At 42.3% G+C, this 15,898-nt stretch overlaps 1 protein-coding gene across 2 annotated transcripts in view; it reads left to right on the forward strand.

Moving 5' to 3' along the window:
- Positions 1-13,144, forward strand: part of SYNJ2 (synaptojanin 2) — a 35,220-nt gene extending 22,076 nt beyond the window's left edge. For both annotated transcript variants that reach the window (XM_010707279.3, XM_010707280.3), the window contains 9 exons: positions 660-878; positions 1,484-1,562; positions 2,773-2,941; positions 3,294-3,446; positions 6,062-6,196; positions 7,309-7,421; positions 8,158-8,266; positions 9,556-9,758; positions 11,994-13,144. In XM_010707279.3, the coding sequence (XP_010705581.1) occupies positions 660-878; positions 1,484-1,562; positions 2,773-2,941; positions 3,294-3,446; positions 6,062-6,196; positions 7,309-7,421; positions 8,158-8,266; positions 9,556-9,758; positions 11,994-12,764 (1,951 nt within the window). In that variant the 3' untranslated portion in view covers positions 12,765-13,144. The remainder of the gene's footprint in view (positions 1-659; positions 879-1,483; positions 1,563-2,772; positions 2,942-3,293; positions 3,447-6,061; positions 6,197-7,308; positions 7,422-8,157; positions 8,267-9,555; positions 9,759-11,993) is intronic.
- The last annotated feature ends 2,754 nt before the right edge of the window (positions 13,145-15,898 follow it).

Consider the following 15,898-nt stretch of genomic DNA (forward strand, 5'->3'; position numbering starts at 1 on the left):
AACTTTTGGTTAGCTCTGAAGTGGTCAGGCACTAAGACTAGATGTTCACTGAAGGTCCTTTCAAACTGAGCTATTTTGTTCTGTTTGTTGCCACATTGAATCCTTAGAGTACTTAATCCTTAATTTTTGGAAGACAGGCATCTTTGTGTGGCCATGCTTAGCAGAATAGATTGCCTTCCTGTTCTGTGGTGGCATTGGGAGATAGCTAGTTAAAAAGGAGCAAAGTATCCTGGTAATCTTAGACTAGAGGTTTGCTAGAACTGCTGCCTGCAATTGTTATTTGATTTTGTCTGTGGTGTGTCCTCACTGTTACACTCAGTTAATGAAGAACTGGTAAATACAGTTAACAGTGCTCAAGGCATGGTTTTTCTCTGTAGGAGAAATGAAGCAATCCACTAGACTCCAAATTTCCAGCACCACAGTGCTATCTTCCAGTGAGACTTTAAGTAATTTGTTCTGCTTCTCTTTCTGTGTAGAGCATACACAGTAAGCCTGGTATGCCTAAGAAGGAAGTGATTAACTAAATATTTGTAATGAACTTTGACACTGTGGACTTAAATTACCAGAAATGTATAGAATTGTTTTTAACTTTATGTAAGTGGCAATTGGGCAATGTTGATTTTAATTTTAAATAGATGTTTCTCCTTTATTTCTTGTAGGCCTGTGTTAGCTATTGTAGAAGTGGAAGTCCAGGAAGTCAATGAAGGAGCTCGTGAGAGTGTTTTCCGGGAAGTGTCATCTTTCCAGGGACCACTGGATGCCACGGTAGTGGTAAATCTGCTATCACCAGTGCCAGAAGAGAAAAACGATTTTCCTGAGGACCTGCGTACAGAGCTTATGCAGATGTTTGAGGATTATGGCACTGTTGTTCTGGTCAGGTAAATTTGGGATTTCACGTGGTGTATCACCTGTTAAAAAACACAGACTAGCAATTCTCTTTATCCAGACAGAATTCATTTTTTACTGGAAAGCAGTACATGAAATTCCACTATGTTTAATTCTTCATTAGAAATGAAGAATTCTGCCTGCTACAGAAATAATCTAGGCTTTGTTTAGGTGCCCCTTCCCCTGAGGAGTTGCGCTTTCTTACAGCGCTCTTTCACACTCACTAGACAGCTTGATGATGTAAAAATCTTTGGGACATCATATGTCCTCTTAGGTTGAGGAGGAGCATGCCAAAGAAAGTTGTAAGGGAGTGTAGTTATTGGACTGGTTATCCTGCCAACAGCTGCCAAGGTGTGTTATGCTTCTTCAGGGATGATGCAGTAACAGGCGTGTCACTGGGGTCACACAGAGGAGGAGAGGGGAAGGGGAGGAGCTCAGCAGGGATTCATAGGTCTCTTGCTTCTCCCCAAAATGTACATATGAGTAAAATAAAGCTGGAACCAAATAAATGGCTCTACAGAATGACCCTGGTTGCATTTAAGGTTTTTTACTCACTGGTGAAGTGCACTGTTTTCTCTCCTCTGTCTTTTTTCACTAGGATCAGTGGAGGCCAAATGCTGGTAACATTTGCAGACAGCAAGTCAGCACTTCGTGTTATGGATATAGATGGTATCAAAGTAAGACCATCTCATACTTACTATAATGATCTCCTACCAGGTTTCTCAAAAGTGGTTGCTTAGAATGAGATACTTAATTTAGTTAGAAATTTAACTAACCTTATTCAAAGAACCTTCATGCTCACAAAGTCCTTGGCTTTCCCAGCTGCTGAACTTCTTAATGTTAATGCAGTATTTCAGTTTCAGAAGGGCAGAAAGTAGCTTTTCTTAGGGTTCCTAAGCAGTGCTTTGCGATACCACTGCAGAATACGTGGACTTGGCCATTGCTTTGGCACTTGAAGCTCTAGAAGACTGTGTCTTTAGCCAAAGCATGCTCAAGATTGTTGTTTAGAGATTTTTGTTTCCCTTAAGTGTACCCTCTAAACTCTTTCTCCCAAGCTAGAACAACATGATTCATTGCCCTCTGTGGCAAGTGCAGCATTAGCTGTAAGTAATTTATATTCTAGTCCCTTGTTCTTCCTTCCCACACATATATTCTACAATTTATCAACCCTGTCCTTTATGCTGTGTGGAGCTGCATTGTAAACTCAACACTGAAGCAGTGGATTTAACTGTTGTTGTTCTTTCATATTTGGAGTTTTATCTTTTAACTTGGCTCATTTCATTGATCTAATTATAGCACAGAATTGAACACTGTTGTATGTACACAACGTGTGAAGGGGCTAAGAACCAGAGTCAGGAACTTTCCAAGCTAATAGTGCTGGCAAAGACACTATTTTGGATATCTGTTACCCTAACTGTCATGGAGTAACACATACCATCAGCTGCCATCTTAATCTTTGTATCAACTATCAATCAGTCAATACATTGACTCTCATATCTGAGATTTTCTGAGCAGAGCCTCCTTACAGATGGCAGCAGGTAACGAGGTTCTGTGTGTTTTAAAGCTACTGACTAAAAAAAGGAACCCTCCCACTCCATTATGAATATCACAGTATCATTTTAATACATAGCTGATACTTTGCTTCTTTCTCAAGTAACCCCCAAATGCAGCAGCATCTCCTAATGAGCTGTGAAGCTTATTTTCTTTCAAGAATATCATTACAGTCTGAAAAGCTGTTATGAGGGTATGAAGTGTGCTTCCTTTTCGTTTATTATCTAAGATGAAGCATTAATTATACTGCTTACAAGCAAGCAGCAACACTTACCTTGCTCAGGTGTTTTTGTTTTGTGCCCTGCTTGACAAACGGGAACTAATTTTTTGTGTTAGGTCAGAGGCAGGACAGTGAAGATCCGTCCCAAAACTAAGGACTGGCTGAAGGGACTTCAGGAGGAAATTGCTCGGAAACGGGACAGTGTTGTCCCCATGTCCCCCACTGCAAATTCCTATCTTTTGGAAGAAAATTTTGACTTCTCGAGTTTGGACTATGACTCAGAAGGTGGGTAGCAGGTTTCTAAGCTAAGTTGTGAGAAGTTGCTTTCCCGGCTTTGATTGCACAGAGTTTGAGTTGCTGGTATTTTAATTTGCAGTGAAGCCACACTGCTTAAAAAGAGGATTGTAAATAAAACTGTGACCCAGCATTATGCCTGGGCAGAGAACTATTGCTAAGATTGGCCTATCAATGTAGTGTTAACAGAATATGTTAGCAAATCCAATGTGTGGTACAGTTGTCTGGATAGAAACAAACTGTAATGAACCATGGATTACAAAAGAAGCCTACCCATTGTGTATGTTCAATTCATTTATGCACTTTTTCCATGAAGTCTGTATTATTTAATATTTTAATTCAGGTGATATAGTGGAAGATGAAGATGAGTATTTAGATGATGCTTTGTGTCAACACCTGGAAGCAGACACAGCAGAATATTTGCCTGATGATTCTGGACACCTTTCACCCACAGCTCTTTCAACCAAATCTGGACAAAACTCACGGCTGTATAAAGGTAAATTATGTATGTTCCTTAAATAAGACCTGAACACTTGTTGCTTACTCTCCTTTTGTCTGTATTTCCCTATTCATTTATATTTAATTGTAGGTCTTTTGAAGATGATGATTATCTTTTTGATACATGTTCATGTAGTGCTCAACAACTATTGCTTGTGATTGTAACCAAGGCAACACAGCCATACAAATAATAAAGCTTAGATCTTACTTCGTTCCAGCCCAGGGCAAGGTGGTAGTGCTGAGAAATGCCAGTTTCCTTTTAGAGTCTTAATAAATTATCTCTTTTTATTCATTTGATATTGTACAGCACCAGGGCATAAAATACAAAATCATCTGTATTTTATTTTCTTATTGGTAAGGGCCAGAGCAAAGTCAAATCCAAGAATTGCTGTTGATTTGGTGATGAGCTGTGTTCTGTCTATTGAGCAATCGCTGTGGCAGCACAGACTGGAGCAAGCCGGGCTGTTCAGGAAGTTGTGTTCAAACAACCGACTTCAAAAGTTAAGATTTCTCCTTTGCTTCTATTTTATTTATTTCTGAAGAAGCTGAGGTTCATACTTCAGGTATATTCATTCTTTCAGAGCTTTGCAAATACGCCGCTCTGTTTTTCTGGTCACCTGGCTTGTTTATACATTATTAAGAAATTATTCTGTAAAGTAAAGCTGTTGCTATGAAGAGAATACATCTATAAACTGCAGCAAGAACTAGCCACACTGACAGCCTTATTACATTGGCATGTCATCAGGACAGGTCTCAGTGGCCAAGCTGAAACAGGCTGGGTTGCATCTTAAACACTTCATTGACATCAGCAGGCAATTCAGAAGCTCTTTCTGCACTCTCACAGAGGAAAATCTTCTGACATAAAAGTGAAAACTCTAATGCCTTTTAAAGGCTGAGTCAGAAGCAGAGTTCATAAAGATTAAATTAAATTCTTAAGTTTACACAGGCAGACATTCCAAACAATCACAGTGATATATAGCTTTCTGACCCACCTTAAGCTGTATGCTGCGTACAGTGTATAGACAGACCCAGAAACTTAGCCCTTAGCCAATGAGTAATCTGTCATTATTAAATACAGTGAAAACTATCACTTTGTACTATGAGATGGCTTGCCCTCCAAAAACCTCTGGCCTATTATGTGATGATTCATTACACTACAGAGAATTGCAGGCATTCTTCTCACCTGTACTAGCTCTTCTTCACACACAAAAAATATATCAAGAAGTATGTAAGTGGCTACAAAGTATAGTTTGAAGGAGTTTCAGGGACTGTCATGATCTTGCAAAGTCAAAATATGATGTATTCAGTCCATCTTGAAAGTCTCTGCGATTCCAGATGCTTCCCTAAGCTTCCAGTTCTGCCTGAGTGCCTCTTATCAAAGGTATGATGGCTGTAGGGCTGGTGATAGATGCAGAAGAAACCAAAGGCAGAAGCACATTAGTGTGCATGAGTGTTTCTGAGGTCAGACGTTCCTGAGAGCCATTGCCAAAACCCAGCAGTCTTTTAAGCAGGAGGGATAAAGCAGCAGTGGCTGATTTTTGTCTTGTGCTAAGTATGACTGCCAGAATTTCCAGCTGTGCCTTTAGGCATCTGCATGGCACCTCGGATCGTACTGATGAGGCCATATCTGTTGCTTAGAGAAAATGTAGAAGGAAGGGGGGGCAGGCTGGGCAGATCACAGGCTGTGTCTCTGCGGCTGCCATCTGGTGTTGAGTGGGAGCAGGAAAGTGTGAGGCAGCTCAGCATTCCCTGGAGAGTACAACTTTCTGAAAAACAGGAACTCATCTAAGAATGCCTAAAGCAGGAGAGTCTGCTGCTTGTCAGTTCCTTCCCCCTCCTCTCCAAACCACAGGAACAAAACTAAACCAAGTGGGTTCTGGAGCCCTAAAGGCCATTGCTGCAAGGCTGGGTAGGGGAAGGAGGTGAGACAACTGAGGTGAAAGCCCCCAGTGCAGTTGGCTGGGAGCTGGAAGCCATCTTTACTCCTCTCCATCTGTCAGAGAGGCTAAGGTGAAGTGAAAGTGCAATAGCACAGTCATTTCAGTTGCATCTGAGGGCTATCACATTGAGGCAGGTGTACCTGTTATGAAACATTGCTGGAAAGCAGAGAGATGTAATGAGGGAGTGATTCAGATAGATCTTTCTCTGTCACGAAAACAGTTCTGAGCAAGGAAGGTTGCTTAATCTTCAGAGATAATTGCGACCTTCATGAGGGAAGAATAAGGAACTGATTGTGACTCACTTTCCCATGGCTGCTGTGCCTGAGTTTGAATGATACCAGGTCACTGAAGTCTGCCTGTGAAAAGCTCTCAATGTAACGAGGTGAGCAGTAACCCAGAAATCAGATGCAGGCAGTCTGTGCGTCAGCAGGAACAGTTAACAAATGCTGGAAAAGAAGAGAGGGAAACATTTGACATAAGATTGGGTAGATGTTTCTCTGATGGGAGCAGGGAACTATTCCAGAGGAGCAAACAGGATGAAAGAAGCCGTGTGCTGTTACTGAGATAACTGGCTCGGGATTGCCATTCATCATTGCCTCTCTACAGATGGCCCAGATTTGGTGCATGCTCTTCAGCAAGTGTCTGACATGGATCCTTTCTAAAATTTCCCTAGATGATGCAGACCTGGTTGATTTGAAGCTGGACCTGGAGGCAAGCGGGGAGCGTCACCGCCGGTCTCCAAGCAGGTCTCTGTCCGTTCCTAACAGGCCTCGGCCACTCCAGCCCCCCCAGAGGCCTCCTCCTCCTGGTGAGTTTAACTTTCTTTTACATAGTGCTGGCCTCAGCTGAACAGTTTTGCCTGCCATTTCTGGGTGATGAAGAAACTGACATTGTTTTGAAACGTCAAGCTGCTCCTCTATTTGCTTCCCAGTCTATTTTAGTCTGCCTACAGCCACAGCTAGCAATGGGGAAGTCTGTTTTTAGGGTGACAGATATTCCTTAAAGAAAGGCTCCGTGCTTTAGTGAGTACGGTATGACAACACTAACTCATCACTCAGTTCAATGAGTTGACCTGCCACTTTGTCACAATAAATATCATTATTTATGCCTGCTGGCTTAGTAAGTTGCTGGGTGTTTTCTTATAGTTTCCTTGTGTCTGATTTAACTGCAATCTTCTTGTTAAAAGCTTTGACAAAATGCTTGTTGTGTACTATTTGGCTTTTTCTACTTTACTTTACAAGTAGCTCTTGCTCACTTTTGTGTTCAGTAAAGCACACAAGTTTACCTGAGTTCTACTCACCCAAGAAGTCATCAATACTGCATTGCTCATGTTCTTAGAGCTGCTTTTGTAAGAATGCCAATTGCTAAATCCAGATAATTGTCTGGGTCTTCTGTGTGACACAAGTTATACGCTGTATTGGTTTTTGCAGCCCTATGTTCATATATTTTTCAGTCTTAATTCAAAGGTTCTGTCAGACTCATTGCTGGAAGATGAGTTCTTCAGTATTATTCCTGTTCATTTCTGAGTCTTTTGTATAGAAGTGACAATGCTGGCATTAGTACTTCTATGCCTGGAAGGCAGTGTTAATGCTCAGCTAACTAAATTGTTAGTTAGACTAACTAGGAAAATGCTTCCTGAAACAGCTCATGATTTCATTTGTGTTCAGGTTTTTCTATCCTAGACTTATAGCTGTAACAGCTTCAGCCCATTTATTCCTCCTAGATCAAAGTGTGCTCCTCTTGGCACCCAGGCAGAAGGACTCTGACGTCCCTCAGGAAGGTCTTACCTAATGTGCCTGTCACCTGGAGTAGCAGGGACAGTGACAGTGTCTCTTTCATTTGTCACAAACATGTTTCAAAGAGAGTAATCTGTCATTGCAGATTACTGAGAGCAACAAGCCATTTTTATTCCTCTTTCAGCTGGAACATCAGGCAAAAAGTCTTCCTCAGATGGTTCCCTCTCTTCAGGAAGCCACTCCACCTGCTCCATCCTGGCCACGGCGAAGCTGCTGCCTGGAGCCCCTCAGCAGCCGGTGAGTCCTGCATCTCAGTGCGGCCATGTGGCATCATCCTCATCTCCCCCTTCCATGCAGACATTGAGCATCAAGTACGTAACGCTTTTGTCGTACAAGGAAAGAAGTCCATCGCCTGCCTGAGCTGGAAATGCTAAGATGAGTGTGTGGTACTGTAATACTAGACCATAGGACCAGCTGGACCTGAGAAAAACAGTATTAAATTATCAAGAAGGAGAGGCAAGAGAGCAAGAAAAGAGAATGGTGCACATCCAGGGCACTGTTAGTTTATTTTCTGTGATGTTCTTTGACGAATGCTAACTTGAATTTTGAGCACCATGATAATGTGCTTTAATTCTCTTCTTACCTCATTTTGATGGGATACCCCAGAGCCTGGCATACAGGAAAGTCTGGCTGGTGCCAGCAAAGCTGCCAACCTATTAACAGGGAAATCAATACCCAAATGTGGAAACACCTCCTCACTCCTGTCTTATTAGATGGAAGCCATAATGCATTGAACAAGGGATGGCTAAGGGACCAGCTGTGGCAGTTAGCTATCTGCCTTTCTCCTCAGCTGATAACAAGGGCCCAGTGCTTGCCAAAAGATTCTCCACCATTTCTGTAGAATTTATAGATTTCTTAACAGCCACTGGCAAAACCAGAGCTTTACAGGTGGGTGAGCTTAGCCATAAGATTACAAGTACACAAGAAAAAATGATTCTCTCAGCATTACACATTTTTGTATTTTTTATTGAAGCCTAAAGTTCGTACTGGAATAAGTAAACCTTACAATGTCAAGCAAATCAAAACCACCACTGCTGAGGAAGCAGAAGAAGCTATCAGATGTCTTATGGAAGCTAAAGGAGGTAAGCCCAGCTTTCTAATGGACTTTCCAAAAATCTTTAAATATAGAATTCTGCAGGTGTATTTATCCTTCTGCTGTCATAGCCCAGATGCATTTATTTCTATTCAGAGGCTCTGCTGAACACGGACATGCACATTCTTTGCAAGACTTTTCTTTAGCGTTATCTGTCAGTTTTGATAATGCTGGCCTTGTTTTTCCAAGGTAACTCAAGTTGTATATTTTGTTTGCAGAACCTGTTGCTATGAGCATTTGGATTATTTATGTCCAGATTTAGTCTGAAAAATTAAAAGAAAGCTCAAATCAACTGCTTGTGTTACCTCAGAGTTACATTTGCTGCTCCACATAGTGATGTTCACTATTCCAAACAGAGCTATAGAGTAAATACAGCAGTGGGAGAAATAACCTGGATTTTATTCACATTTGGATGACAAGTATAGTTGCTACCTGCATAGAAGTCTGTGCTACCTTTAGCTGAAAGCTAAAGTCTGTGCTGAAAGGCTGTATAGGCTCTCTGTCAAAGCCATGGAGATGAGAGATTTTCACAAGGGCAAATTAGAGCAGGAAATTTAGGCCATGTGAATATGCTCTCTGGAGTTTCAAGCCTTTTTTTGCTGATGCTGTATAAAGAAGAAAGAATACGTTATGATTGGAGAGCACTATCTGAGTCTGCAAGGTGCTCAGTTTAGGAGAACAATCCCTTTTGTTTGTAAACACAGTGCAGTCTGGAATAATCCATTTTAATTAGAAATATCATAAAGGCATTTTGATGGTTGTTCTTCAGACACTGCTGTACATTTATCTTTGAAATCAGGTTTACTCCCCATTAATTTTGAAATTCCATTTCATCAGCTTGGGTAAGGAAACCAGCCTAGTCAGCATCGCTTTCAATAGCTTGTACTCTACCCTAGTTAGCATTTACAATTCTTTGCTTACAGGAAGCACTCAGTGTTGTCACCTTGTTTATCCAGATGAGGGAACTGGAGCAAAGGGAGGCTCAGAACGTGAGCCCAGTATTTCTGCACCCCAGCGGTGTTTAACCCACTTGACTCATTGGTGACACAGCGCTGCGTGTTGGCATGAAATATTTCATACAGGGAAGGTTTTCCTCAACTGCTGTTTACAAAATGTCATTTACAAATTCTAGATACAGGTTCGCAGAGGTCTTTTTTTCTAAAACCCGCATTCTAGGCATCAGCACTATACATGCCCTTTAGACATGCACATTTTGGAAAACATGACTGTAAAAGGAGGTATTTTGCTGCTAGACACTTAATTGGTTTTGCTTTTCAGGATTACAGGAAGATGCACTGAAGCCTGCTCCAACTCGAAACCAAACGTTCACCAAACCCGAGGCTGTTCCCAGCATCACAAAGTCCCTGTCCTTTCAGGGCCCACAGGCAGGTCCTGCACTTGTGCCCCATCGGCCTCCACCCAAAGTTCCAACTACGAAGAAGCCAGTACCTCTGCAAAGGGCCGGAGCCAAAATGGAAAATGTGAGTTGGAGCCTCAAATGGTGTGAAGGATGGAAAAAGGGTGTGTGGGGGGGAGCTGTTAAACACTTATTTTGAAGCCCTAACATTTAAACAGTGCCCAGTTCTTAGTCAACAGGCTCTGAAACAGTATTGCTTGCTGTGGTCATAAAAATGTTTGAGGCAGTCAAGAAAGGAAAGGAACCCGAGGTTTTTACTCAGCTTTTCTCTTTGTGAGTCAGTTTTCCTAGATTAGTTACTCCTGGTTTGTCTGAGCATTGTCAAGGTATGTGGCACTGACTGTGAAACTGTCATGGCTCCAATATTCTGCTTCCTCTCCTCACTGCATCAGCTTTGTTTTAAGGAGGAGACCACGAAAAACCACTGACTGTCTCATGTGGAAGTCACCCTCTACTTTGCTTTTTTTCTTCCTGTGTTTTTGCTCTGTTGATTATGAACCATCAGAGCCATCTTTGCATCACCTGTAGCTGCATTTTTGCTTGCTTGTTTGTTTTGTTTGATTGTTTTTAGTAAAATCAGGAAGAAAGACTTCCAGGTACAGAATTGCACAGAAATTTCTGACTTTTTCAATACCGGCACTCTTTGGCTTTTTATTAAACTAAAGGGCAAAGCCCAGCTGCTTTAGTATGAAGCAGAGGTACACATCTTCAGGATAAAATTCTGATTTGAATCCCAAATAGAGAAAGGCAGCTGATTTCTAGGTTTTAAGACTCATCTCTTCCTTATCACAGTGCTTACTTTTAACCACAGCCAGAGCATTCTGCTCTGTACTGTGTCAGCTTCTTTCTCCGTATGCTGCTCAGTGTCCTGTTCATCCAACTTTTTTTTCACATGCCTGATAATGGGATTAAATGTTTCACTTTGGATTTTGGATTCTACTCAACAGATCAGGGTCTTAAAAATACAAACCTGTAGGTGTGGGTTCTTAACCTGTCTGTCAAGTCTCTACACTGATACAGTCTACAGTTTCTTTCCTCTTAGAACTGCTGAAATGCAGCAGTTGAAGTTCAAGACAAAATATGTAACCTTTTAGATTCTTCCTTAGACAGAGCCTCAGCAAGCTCTGTGCTAAGTTAGGACTCTTGCAAAGGCATTCACCCTTGTCTAATGGGGTTTGGGCCATCTCCACTTATCAGAATCACGTAAGAATTAAAAACAGGCAGCACCCTGTGTGCCCTTTCCTTCATCACTCAATAACCAAGACTAGTCTATTTATTTTATGTTTATCCTTCCTCCACGCATAGGGCATTCCTGCAAAGTGCTGAGAGGCACTGCTGTCTTGGTGTTAGTTGTATGAAAGCTTTTGCAGGAATTTCTCTATTTCCGTTTGACTCTCATGTCAGACTTCCACGTCTTCCCCCAAGTGAGTTCAGAGCGGAGTGCTGTACTTGAAAATCTGTATTCAATCCACTTCTGTTATTAAAAAGGTGTGCAAAGATAACTCAATACCAGCCTACAGACAGCAGTGGCAGAGGATATGTCCATCAAATATTTGGACTGCATAAAAGAAACCTGTATATTATCTTTAATATTATGGGACAGTAGTAAAGCATTAAAATGTCTTCATTCAGCTACATTGAGTACATACAGTGAGCATGAGAAATCTGAAGCAACCACAGCCTCTTGGACTATTTCTTACATTTCTATATTTTTAAATAGCAAAAACATACAAACTAAATTGCATTTTGAGAATTTGCTTTTAGCTTCAGTTCCTAGCATCAGTGAGATGTGCCAGTGCCATTAATACCTTTCTTAAGTTAGTTTAAGCCAATTGTCCTTCAAGCTTACGTACCAGAACATGGCCAAAGGTGTGAGCTAATAAGGCCTCATTAATTCAGCCCTCATGCATTCTTGTTTAAATAGTGCTAGGCAGCAGGGAGATGTAACAAATAAATAACTCTTCAGAACTGTGTTAATTCAGCCTGGAGCTAAATCCTAACGTGAGAAAGAGATGCTCAGAAAGAGGAGTATTTTTCATGCAGAGAGTGAACAGGGCTGGGAGGATCCTTGTCCTCAGATAGCACACTTGGACACTGGTCCAAGGCATAATGCTTGAGGAAGAATCAAACAGGCATAGTTTCAAATGGTGCTGTCAAGCATTCTCTCTGTACTGCTTGTTTTCTTCAGTACTGTCAGCTTTTCTCAGCAATGCCATCAGTAAAACTTGTACTAGAAGTGACTCAGAGTTTAAGGTACCATGTTTGTTCTCAAATTTATCACTCCTTTTCACCCTCTCAGGCCACATCTAGAGAAGAGCGATTTGACCAGCAGACAATACAGAATCCCTTTGGCTTGCCAGAGCCCTGTCTAGAAGGCACAGCTATTCTCAGTCCGACCAAGATTACTCCAGTCCCTAAGCCCAGAACATCACAACCTGGGAAGCCTCAGGAGAGCAGGGGGAGCAGTGACAAGCGGCCCAACTCCCCAAGCACAGCTGAGGCCAACGCACCGCCTCCCCAGAACGCTTCCTTCATCCCAAAGGTGCCACCACGAAGAAAAAAGTCAGCTCCTGCAGCTCTTCATCTGCAAGTTCTCCAGAGCAGCGACAACCCACTTCTTAGAGAGTTAATGTTCAACTCCAACAACAACAATCCTGGCTGCCCCCAGCCTCAGGACTCTGTCCTTCAGGTTGCCTCCACGCGCTCTGCCCCCTCAGTTCCTACACTCTCTGCCAGGCAAGAAAATAACACAGTCCCACAGCTGGCACCCAATACAGAATTGATTACTGTAGCAGAGGGCCAGTCTCCGCTGCTCTCAGATAGCAGCTCCCTTGCAAAGAACACTAATCTCTTGGACCTGGACACAGATTCTTCCTGCCATCTTTCCAGCCAGGTGCCGTCAGCTGTTTCTGCAGCACACAGTCCAGAAAACTTGAAACTCCCCAGTCACTGGGTGACATTCAGTGATGATGAAGACAGTGGTGCACTGTCAGAAGGGTTCAACAAACTGCTTGTCCTAGAACAAAACAAAAACAGCTTGGAGAATACAAATAATAATTTAGAATTGTAAAACTCATTCCCTTGATGTTCCTGCAGAAGTAATAGTAACAATGCAAAATTTTGCATAAAGGTTTTTATTTAAGGAGATACGTCATCTGTCCATGCTACATTTCATTTTCATTTTGTTTAAAGACAAAGAAACTGCCCCTGGAGGGAGGTGTACAGAGTATATACAACCTAATGTTGTATACAAACCACAATCCAGTTTGTTTGAGAAGTTCTTTATTCTAAGTTATTTCTTTTTATTAATCCACCTGAAGATATTTTATTTCAGTCAGAAATCATATGCAAGAACATGTATGGAAAAAAAAAGTTAATAAAAACATTTTCATTTGACATGTATATATTAACCCATTTCTGTCACCTGAAATAAAGTAGCCTTACCTTGAATAGACTGCTATAGTTATTCTGGAACAGATATCCCCAAGGGGAACACATATCAGTGTAACTACAGCAGTAATGCTGGTATTATTCTGCCAGTAAGTTTCCACCATGGAAACAAGGCTTAGGCATTATCAGCATAGAGATAGCTGCAGTCCTGGCAGACCATAGTGCTTTCCTTGTTAAACTCATTCCTGCATAGAAAGTAAAATACAAGATGTGGTTTCTGAGACTGGGAAGCAGAACCATGAGCAATGTTGCCTAAACAACAGCGAGAAGTACCTGGTTTTGCTCCAGCTCAGGCCAATGACTGCTCCTCTTCCCCCATATCAGAACAGGTCTCTTCTAAGTGCAGTTCTTTTAATGGCTTAAGAACATGGCTCAGCTATTCTGAAATTATCTGGTAGCCTCTCAAAATATTGCTCTGCCTATAGGGAGACTAATGACACCTTTTGTTAGTTTCCTCCCACCTTTCCAAAACACCATCCTGGTCTTTGTTCTCAGCAAGCCTACCCTAAACAACACACATACTTTCCACTAAAATAGCACATGGACAAGGACAGTTCTTTTGGAACAAGCTGGTCTTGGAGCCTAACAACTTTATTCCAGTGCAACTCAGGCTGTCAGACCCTGAAGCTAAGCCACAAGACACACAACTGGGGATAGCAGAATCATCCTTTAGAGATTCAGGCTCTCTCACAGCCCAGTAGGGAGCTCAGCTTGGAGCTCCCTGGTGGGCTTCTAGGATTAGGATGCAGGCAACTGCATCAAAGACTAGAAAATTCTAAGAAGCATGCATAAGCCTGCTGTTTAGGTGCACTATACATCTATCTATATGGGGGGTGTCCCTAGAAGGCAGTCTCAGCACACAGTGTAAGGCTGTACGCAGTAATCTGTTCAGTGTAGGTTCTTGCAAGCAAAAGGTTTAAAAGGAAAGATCATGTTCTGTGGTTCAGAACATGATAACCTAGCAGGAGAAGCATCACCCCAGTTACAACTGCAGAAACTCCAGGCATGCACTCCTGTGTGCCTGCTCTGCTCCTCCCTGGCATTTTCCACTAGTCTGCTGGACCCATGTTTCAGGTGAGTTTATCTGTCGCTTACTCTGGTGTGCTCACAAAGTAGTGCTGCTCAGCTCAGAGCAGGCATGATCTTCTTCATGGAGCCATTGCTCATTTGCCAGCAGGCCAGCAGTCACGCTTCTCAGAAGGCCATGATTTCAGTGAAGATATCCATGGTGTTCGGCTGCAACTGTACAGGCTCTCACCTGGCCTGCGTAGTACCGCTGTGCAGCACAGATGCCATTTGTTTGCCATCTTGTCACAGTAACTTGTTGATTTAATAACAAAAGATCTTGATTTTTTTTTTTTTCCTTCTTCCTACAGGAAGATTTTCTGACTGACTTGTTCTCAGCTGCTCGGAAACCACAATTCAGCTGCCTTCCAACTTCACTAGCCTGCTGCCTCGCTGCCACGAGCACAAGACTGAACACAAGGCACCCAGTAAGAGGCTCCAGCCTTTCTCTGTGCACCCTCCTCCTCGGCTCCCTCATTTGCTAGACACTTCAAAACAAAAAATCCCAAAAAACTAAAAAGACAAATGCGTGAAATCTTGAGTTGAGCTTCTTGTAGAAGTGTCAGTTTACCTTGGGAGCAGGTTGGTGAAGCAGGAAGAAGCAGCTGGTCAGTTCCTCACAGAGTCTTGGACTCCTCAAAAATACAGTGATTATTTATGGACACGTGTCAGTATAAAACATCAAGAGCAGTAAAAAAGAAAGAACGTTATATGGCCATATCCACCTACAAAGATAATTAACAGCTCTAGGACAGCTAATTTAAATGGTAATGAAAGTAAGTGGTAGCAAGAAAGCCCATTAAAGTAGATTTATACAAGTCAAATAAAACCTACTTTATTACACTTCCTGAACACAAGTATGCGGCCTCTAGCATTCTAACTGATGGCTGCATCTGTGGCAAGCTGCCCATTAAAAGAGACCCTGTAGCTAACTGGTTGGTGCTGTCAGCAACAGCACATCCCTGTCAGTCGCAGCACCTCAGGAGAAAGAAAGAAACATCCCAGATGAAACAGCAGCAGCACAGAGGGAGCAATGTGCTGCCTTGAGATGTTATCCTTCCTGCTTGTGCTCAATGCCAAGTGCTTTTCAGAGGCAGGTGCTCATGACCCGCGTTCTAGTTTTAGTGGTCAGGACAAGCTAAGCAGGGCCAGACCCGCTCTGCATTTGTGAAACCAACCAAACAACTGCAGGAGGTGAGGATTCTTCCCTCTAATCCTCGGCTAAGCCTGCTCCCCCCCACGAGGTGAGCAGAGGAACCCAACGTTGTAACTGCTCTCTCTTTTCTCTTTTTTTCTATTGAGAGATGTTTTCTTCAGCCTCCTGCTCATACCACACTACACCAGTGCTATTTCCACCAGGCTAGCAATGGCATATATTTCACAACTTTCCTGCAGGAAAAACAGAAAAAAAACCCTGCCTGGAAGGCTGTTGATTTCTCCTTTTAGCCTCATGAGCTTTTTAAGCAGGACATAACTGAAAGATAAAAAGAGAACCAAAAAACCTAAAATATTTGCTGGAATTTTCACTCTTATAAAATTGTCTAAAACTGACAGTTTAACTGGAGTGAAAATTTCTCCTTTCCTGGCCAGCTATATTGCCCAGCACCACAGAACACAAATCACAGCGAAACCCTCCTTGCACCAGTGTGAAAACAGCCATCAGAACTTGATTACTACCAGAAATATCAC

This window comes from Meleagris gallopavo, chromosome 2, assembly GCF_000146605.3.
Source record: "Meleagris gallopavo isolate NT-WF06-2002-E0010 breed Aviagen turkey brand Nicholas breeding stock chromosome 2, Turkey_5.1, whole genome shotgun sequence".
Taxonomy (NCBI): domain Eukaryota; kingdom Metazoa; phylum Chordata; class Aves; order Galliformes; family Phasianidae; genus Meleagris; species Meleagris gallopavo.